Source organism: Papaver somniferum, chromosome 5 (genome assembly GCF_003573695.1).
Source record: "Papaver somniferum cultivar HN1 chromosome 5, ASM357369v1, whole genome shotgun sequence".
In the NCBI taxonomy this organism is placed as follows: Eukaryota; Viridiplantae; Streptophyta; class Magnoliopsida; order Ranunculales; family Papaveraceae; genus Papaver; species Papaver somniferum.
In genome coordinates this window covers 77,607,011-77,614,936 of record NC_039362.1, presented here as the reverse complement: position 1 = coordinate 77,614,936, position 7,926 = coordinate 77,607,011, and the positions used below count along the sequence as shown (strand labels likewise).

Genomic DNA, 7,926 nt, shown 5'->3' with positions numbered 1-7,926 from the left:
AAAATAACAAGGTATTTTTAATAAGATACTCTAGAAAGGAAACCACCAATCAAGCAAAAACTATATACTACAAAGTTGCTGAGCATACTCTAAGAACGTGGGGGAGTAGAAACATAACTTGCCTTACAGGGTTCAGGTTCATGAGAAGATCAGAAAATTGGTTAGCTTGGCTACTTTCGCCAATCGCGAGCTTGGACTTAGTGAGAAAAAAGAACAACGATGAACTAAGAAGTACTTAAGCAAAGGTTTATCGGGAAACAACTCACAAGTTTGAGTAACCACAGATTGAATTGCAAAGACCTGAGCCTGAAATAGTTATTGTGTGCAGTTTTAGGTATGGGGTGAAGGGTATTAAAGGGGGTTTTGAACATCTCATTGCGAATATGAAAAATAAGGATTGGGGCTTAAAAGTTCTGATTTTAATCCTGCTGGGGAAGGGTAAGAGAGTAAATACGTTCCGTGCCAGTTGCATCTTCAATTGCCACAGAATGGTAAACAAATTTAGCCAGATAAAGAAACCTAATTTGTCTCTGCAAAGTAACTTTCATGGTGTTGTTCTGCTACGGAGATAAGTGTTACCTGGTAAGGAAGCCGAGAATACGGCTTGTGCAGAAGAAAAATTAATGCTTGATGATGCACAGACCAAATCAACACCACCAACTTCCGACAATAAGACCAACAATAGAAACCCAAAGCAGTAACAGCAGAACCCAAACCATCAAAATAAAAATAAATCTAAGAACATGATCATACCACAGATTTGGGCCAGCTAATAAAAATAAATCTAAGAACAACATGATCATACCACGGATATAGCCAGCTAATTTACCTATAATCTCTAAGGGCGGTGAAAAAAGAGAATTAGCCGAGAAGAATGGGGGGGTTTGATAGTGGAATTCTAACCCGAGCAAGAGAGAAGGGAGAAGGGAAAAGAAAAAAGAGAACACTGAAATAGAGAACTTACACCCATCCCAACAACTTGGAAACCATTACCTAGAAAGAAAACAACAAGCTGCATTAGAATTTATCAATGTTTTAAACAAAGAAATATCCAAATTACTATGAACTTACTCGATAAAAATTGTTATATAACGTAAATAAATTTGAACTCACCTTTAAAGATTCACGACTAGGCCTGCAACCATCCATCTCCAATGCAAAAGCCTCCATAACCACCAAAGCATGGATCAGATATGATGGTTTAATTAAAAATGGAAGTAAAAGCGGGGACACACTAAGAAAGACATATCTCTAGTTGCATAAATCTAACTAAATGCATTACGATTTGGCGATCATTTTACTGCATACTTTACAAAAAAAAGAAATACAAACTAAACATATAGCCATTCCTGAACCAAATGACAACCACAATCTCTAGAGGGAAATCATTTGAAGTAAAAAGCCTCAGAAAAATCCTACATTATATACTACAAAAGTTAAGCAGTTGAGACATGTCAATTTGTCATATACTTTAAGGGTGACACAGTAAGTTGCCCAATAAGCAAACCAGGGTACCTTCTTTTGGTTGCCTTCTAAGCATCTATAAAGCACTGAACTGGTTGCCTCATAGCTGGAAGAAACCCTGAATGAAAGATATAATTAGACTCTCCAGAACCCAAAGAAACATTAATGCAGACAAAAATATATAAAGGAAGTACACCACATCCCAGTAAAGCAAAAAATATTGAACCAATTGTCTAAGATGTCATATATATCCAGCATCACTGAATGCCAAATTACGGATTTTCTAATGCATTAACACCTGCATAACTTGCAGGAGCTCAAGTTCAAACTGAAGTAAATAAACCCCAAACGAAAAGAGAAGAAAAAACAGTAAATAAAACAAGAAAACTGCAAATCTACATAAAGGCCATCACCTAGAATGTTACAAGAGATAAAATCGCCTTCGGCGAGTTGTCTTACAATAGAAACAGAACACCCCCCACTGAAAGAACCGCCGAGGAGAAGGTCTCCAGATCATCTTTCTCGCTCTTATTCCACGGCAATAACATGTCCAGTGATTGAGCCAGAGCAGCAAAGACAAAGACAAATAAATTCCCATTGATTAGAGAACTAAATATAAAATCAAGATGATAATGTACATGTATGTAACTCGACAGCAGTCTGGAGTCAGAAAACCAGCTGTCTTTGTCACTTGCCCGAGATAAAGGGATGAGCCAATGCTTGAGCTACCGTCATCCTCTTGTCTGGATCCAATACAAATATTCTCTCCAGTAAATCCCTGAAATTGGCTAACATCTTCGTATCCTCACCAGGCGACCCTGTAATAACTGTGCCCATATCCTTTGGCCTAATGTTAACAAGTAGCCTCTTTATTGCCTACAAAAACAAATCATAAGCCTCAATCGATGATTGCATGTGTTATGTTCTCTTTAATTGCATGTAACTCTATCATCTGAAGCGAAGGACTCATTAGCAATTGCTCAATATGCAGGAAATTAATGTTCACCTTTTTCGTAACAGGATCCTCTTCTGTGGCATGGAAATTCAAATCCTGATCGAAATGTTGATCGGTGAAAGCTCCCTAGAAGAAGAGTAATAACAAAATTATATGAGCAAATACTGTTGGAAGTGAACATGGAAGGTTATGGCATATCTAACCAAAAAATAAATTCAATTCAGCTATATTAAACGAATCAAGATGCAGATAATCCTAAAATGAAGGGTATGCCGTTCTCACAGATTCAAGCTCCCCAATCAGAAGAAAATATTAGTTTCATTAAGGATGAACAAATATGAGAACAAACCTTTCGAAGCATCTTTTTTGGAAAAGGTCCCTTCAATTCCATGTGGAGCCGAAGCATGTCATTGTTTGATGGCCCAGGAAAAAGGACCTTCCCAGAGTAAAGCTCATACAAACAGCACCCAACTGACCAGATATCCATGGGATGATCATAAGACAAACCAAGAACTGCAAGAGAAAAATAAATAAATGTAAGCACGTAATAAAGAACCTCAGGGATGTAGCAAACAGAAGTACTTTTCTACTGCGGAATACAAAGATGAAACTCACTTATTTCAGGGGCACGGTAGAAACGGCTGACTAGATATGGTGTGATTTCATTCTTCCCAGCAAACATAGCATTACCGAAATCACAAAGTTTTAGTACATTCTTAGCCTCGTTAACCTGAAAATAAACCAGCACATGAGAACACTAATCGAAAAGAAACAAAAAAACTACAAAACTACCTGAATGGAAGTAAACAGATAAAGGCTGCTAGGATACAAGCACAGTAGCAATTTTAAAATATCAGAGCCTTCACACGCCAAGAAAAAGGGAAGGCAAGCTAACCTACCAGCATATTGTCTGGCTTTATATCACTATGAAGAACGCCACAATTTCTTAGATGCTTCAGCGCGATAAATAACTGTTTGGCGTAAGCCCTCACAGCAGTCAGCTTAAGGCCAATATTACGACCAAACTTCTTTAAAACCTCACGAAGATTCATATGGAGTGATTCGAAAACTAGACAAAGATGACTCCTAAACTTGAAACTTGAGAGAAATCGGACACAGTGCCGTCTGTCCTCTGGATCTGCTCCAGCTAGCTTCTTCAGTATAATCAATTCTTCTTGACCAGCCTTGTACCTATTCATAAAGAGCAAATTACAACAATATTTCAGACAATCGGAAAATTTTGAAAGCATGATTTCCTTTCTGAAGAAAACCATATAAAACTTACATAGTGTCATTATTACGTATAATCTTTATGGCAACTTCTTCAGGATCATCCTTCCCAGCCTTCAGATCTTTCGCGCGAACAACAGTGGAGAAAACACCCTTGCCATGAGCAGCGATGACCTCGTATCTGCTATCGAGTATTTCCCCAAATCGATAACCTGTAGGGATCATGTCCTAACCATCAGGACAAAAATAAAGCACATAATATTGCAAGAATAAAACATGTGCTTATAAAAATGGAAAACCAACAACCAAACTCGAATCTAGAAAAATAAAGACCCAAAAAAGGAAGAGTTGATCATATACTAGTATACTTACTGTAATATCCCTCCGCATCATCCCAATTATCATTAAGGCCACTTCTTTCCACTTGCAAACCATCTCCTTTCCCCTGCAAAGACAGGAAACCAAATGAACAGAATGCTTTTTTACTGCAATACCGGAAGAAACATGAGGAAAATAATGTTCCATTCTCCAAAAATAATACGAGGAAAATAATATGTTACCATTTTACGACCCCCAGCAGGCGATTCTCCAAAAATGTCATCACTGAACATGTCTGTTGATCTCTCACTCTGCAAACATTTTTAAAAATACATAAAATTAGTTTTGTTTCCACATATTACAGCACCCAAGGGACACGGAGTCGTGAACAATTTTGCTAACCTTCGGAGTGCCATCACCCAGTCCCCCAGCACCTTGAGTCTTCTCAGAAACTAATGTTCCATTCTGTGCAGGCGATTTTCCTACTGAAAATATTGGGTCAGCACCATCAGCATCTGAGCCATCATTCGTACTCCTCGGAAGTTTAAGAACAAGACTAATGGCCGTCTTCGTCAGAGAAGACTGTTCTGGAAGGTTTTTTGCAGGTAGAGAAGACTGTTCTGGAAGCTTGTCTGTATGAAGAGAAGCCTTTGGCTCTGGTTCAAGGTACATAAAATATAAGAGACGAATATGAACCAGATACCAACAAAATATGCTTCTAAATACATATATAGAAATTCATAATTACAGTGACGCTAAAGTGAAGCTACCTTTTTCTGGGACTTCAGATTGAGGCTGAACCTGTTGTAACTGCTGTTTTTTATATTTTTCCAAAATCGCTTGCCTTCTTTTTCTGCTTTCCTCCTTAATTCTGGCAATGTCTTCCTCTTCTTGCTCAGGAAGTTTCAGTTCAATTTCCTCATCATTTTCTTGCTTCTCTGAATCCCTGAAACACATAAAGACAATACAATTTGTATGACAGTATTTCGCGGCGGCTTTATAGATAAATTATCACAATTAAATAAGAGGAATTGTACCTTTGTAGATTCTCTTCACCGACCTCAGAACCTTTTAATCTTGTTCTTTCATGGTGATCTTCTGATTCGTCATGTCTTGTACGCCTAATATCCTTATAACCATCTCTACTACTTTCTATTTCCCTGTTCCTATCCCTGCCCCTGTCCTTGTCTTTATCAATATCTTTACCCCTCTCTGTATCTCTCAGCCTTTGTCCTTCCCACTCTCTTCCTCTGTCCCTACTTCTGTCCCTATCACGAGCCACCTGACTGTCATACCTCTCCCTCTCCCTCCCTCTGTCCCTCTCTCGAGTTTCCCTACTGCCATGCCTTTCCCTGTCACGGATGTCTCGGCTACCATGTCTATCCTTTTCGCGGATGTCTCGGCTACCATGTCTATCCTTTTCGCGGATGTCTCTGCTACCATGTCTATCCTTCTCGCGCATGTCTCGTCTACCATGTCTATCCTTCTCGCGTACGTCTTGGCTACTATTTCTATCCTTCTCTTGGATGTCTCCGCTGCCATGCCTCTTCTCCCGTCCACTGTGTCTAGAATAACTACTACTCCGTTCTCTATTCCTAGGCCTGTCCTCTCTACCATGTCTACCTACTCTTTCATGGTCAGATTCATCTTTAGCCTTCTCTGGTGAATCACGCAGCTTAACTCGGCCACTGGTATCTTCAAAATGATCATGGGACACCGATCTGCTCCTGACATGGGCCTCGTCATGGTAATTATCATAAGATGGAGAGTGTACAACAGATTTGTACTTGTTGCTTCCGGGAGAAACAGACTTTTCCACACTCTCTAAACCATTTCTTTCACCATCAACTGAATCTGAATGTCTCTTCAAAGTCAATGAGTTATCGTCTTCAGAATCCCTAACATGTTCAGTACTAATATAGTTATCATCTACTTTCCTGTATTTTCTTGAGTCAGCTTCTTCTCTAGTGACGGGAGATCTCGACCTTCCACGACTTTTCCTAACATCTGATTCAGCATGCCTGTCCTTTGTGGAACCATTTTTTGCAGACCTTGATCCTCTATGGCTCTTCTTATCACCAGCATTGGATGTGTCTTCTTTATAACCATTGACACGATCTGGGGACCCATATCTGGAAAACGAGTCATCGCTTCGCCTTTTCACTTTTTTCTCCCTGTGCTCAACTATTACAATCCTTGAATCCTGTTGAGTATCAATTTCATCATCCACACTCTTTCCCACACTCCCATCAGTTTTGTGCCTGTCAATTGCTGATTCACCATGCTCCAAAAACCCATTGCAATTACGCCTAATTTCCTTTGCCTTTTCATCAGAAAGTTTGTGTGCGTCACTGGTCCCCTGAAAAATTAACAATGACATATGCAATTAAAATCAACTCAAAGACTATAAAGTGCATATCAATATTAAGTTCTATAAGCTTGTAAGCAGGTCTTACGAAATTATTATACGGCATCACTCTTCATAACTTGCCTATCTAAACTTTAGCCTGCAATTGCATCACAGAGTAATCTTGGTTTGACTTAACTAGCAATTAGCAATCCCATGCTTGCCTTACTAGCTAATGCGATTCAAATATCACGGATTGCAAAAGGTATAAAAGGGAGTATTTTTATATCTATTTTCTGATCGGACACACAAGAAAATACACAAAATCAACAAAATTAGGGTTTTAAATAGAACTCAAAATAAAACGAATGAAAGAAACAAGCCGATAAAAGGGAAAGTTATTACCAGATGTCGATCATCAAGTTTCTCAACACGTTCCTGAGGATCAATTTCACCAGATTCAACATCAGAATCCAATTTTTTCTTCCCATCAAAAACACCTTCCTCAGCTTCCTCGTCTAGAATTTCACCTTCCTCTTTATCATCAACAACAGGAAGATTTTGAGATACAAGATACTCGACATCTTCTTTATCAATGTCATGTTTACTACTACGATGTCGATGATGACGGTGGTGGTGGCGATGGCTACTCTTACGGTGACTGTGTTTCCTTCGCTTCGAATCTTCTTCTAATCCATCTTCAGAAGATCTACGGTGTTTTTTACGAACATCTTGTTCGTCTCCAGCCATGGAAATTGCAGAGAGTTTTCAGAATTCTAGGGTTAGGGTTTGGGCAGAAAGAGGGAAAGGAATAGAAAGCGGGAGGGAATTTTCGGATGCTTTCTGATTGGGTATACTGTGTTTACGTTTTCTCTAGAAAGTATTCCGTCCTATCTCTTTATGTACGAGTTGTTTATTTGAGTTTATTTGAGTCGGATGATATTATACGTATATATACTTTGGTGCCGACTATGCCTGTATATCTGATAAAAAAAATAAAAAAAAAAAGACTATGCCTGTATATCTGATAAAAAAAATAAAAAAAAAAAGCGGGCCCGTGAGGATCTCCGAATGCGCGTTTAAATAACGCCGATAAATAGGAAGAAACGACCTTAATTATATATGTTATAACCGTTTTTACGCATGTGATAACGTTTTTTTGATGTTGATTTTCATGTTTTTTCTTCTAAATAACATTTTAATATAAGTCTTTTATACCGTTTTTTCTGTTTTCACACCCGTTATACCCGTTATTTAAAAGAAAAAAAGAATATGAAAGTATTTTTCGCCCTTTGTTATTTTTAAAATAAAAAATTAAAAATAATAAATTAATAAACAAATAAAAACAAAAATCTTAGTAACACCGTCATCTAGACCCATTATAACAGTTTTTACGCATGTTAAAACCGTCATCTAGACCCATACCAATGTAAAGAAAACCGAAGTCTTTTGGCCTTCTACTGACCCCAGAAGCACAGCTGACGGAGTTTTCCCCGCTGATATTGGTAGACCTTCTAATGGTGTTAAACTATTGGGTGGACCGGTGAGTCTGGATTTGAACTTTATCGGTGATATGATGTTGAGCAGGGTGAATAAGACTGTTCAATTGATG

General features: G+C 38.4%; 1 protein-coding gene across 1 annotated transcript; it reads right to left on the bottom strand.

The window, feature by feature from the left end:
- Positions 1 to 1,664: 1,664 nt before the first annotated feature.
- LOC113281974 (serine/threonine-protein kinase prpf4B-like) lies at positions 1,665 to 7,205 on the bottom strand. Its single transcript, XM_026530891.1, has 12 exons — positions 6,720 to 7,205; positions 5,005 to 6,326; positions 4,738 to 4,913; positions 4,370 to 4,623; positions 4,210 to 4,278; positions 4,022 to 4,094; positions 3,705 to 3,861; positions 3,319 to 3,610; positions 3,035 to 3,149; positions 2,769 to 2,932; positions 2,471 to 2,545; positions 1,665 to 2,340 (listed from the first exon to the last, which is right to left on the bottom strand). The coding sequence occupies exons 1-12, from the start codon at positions 7,062 to 7,064 to the stop codon at positions 2,152 to 2,154; spliced, it is 3,231 nt and encodes a 1,076-aa protein (XP_026386676.1). The 5' UTR covers positions 7,065 to 7,205; the 3' UTR covers positions 1,665 to 2,151.
- Between the last annotated feature and the right edge of the window lie 721 nt (positions 7,206 to 7,926).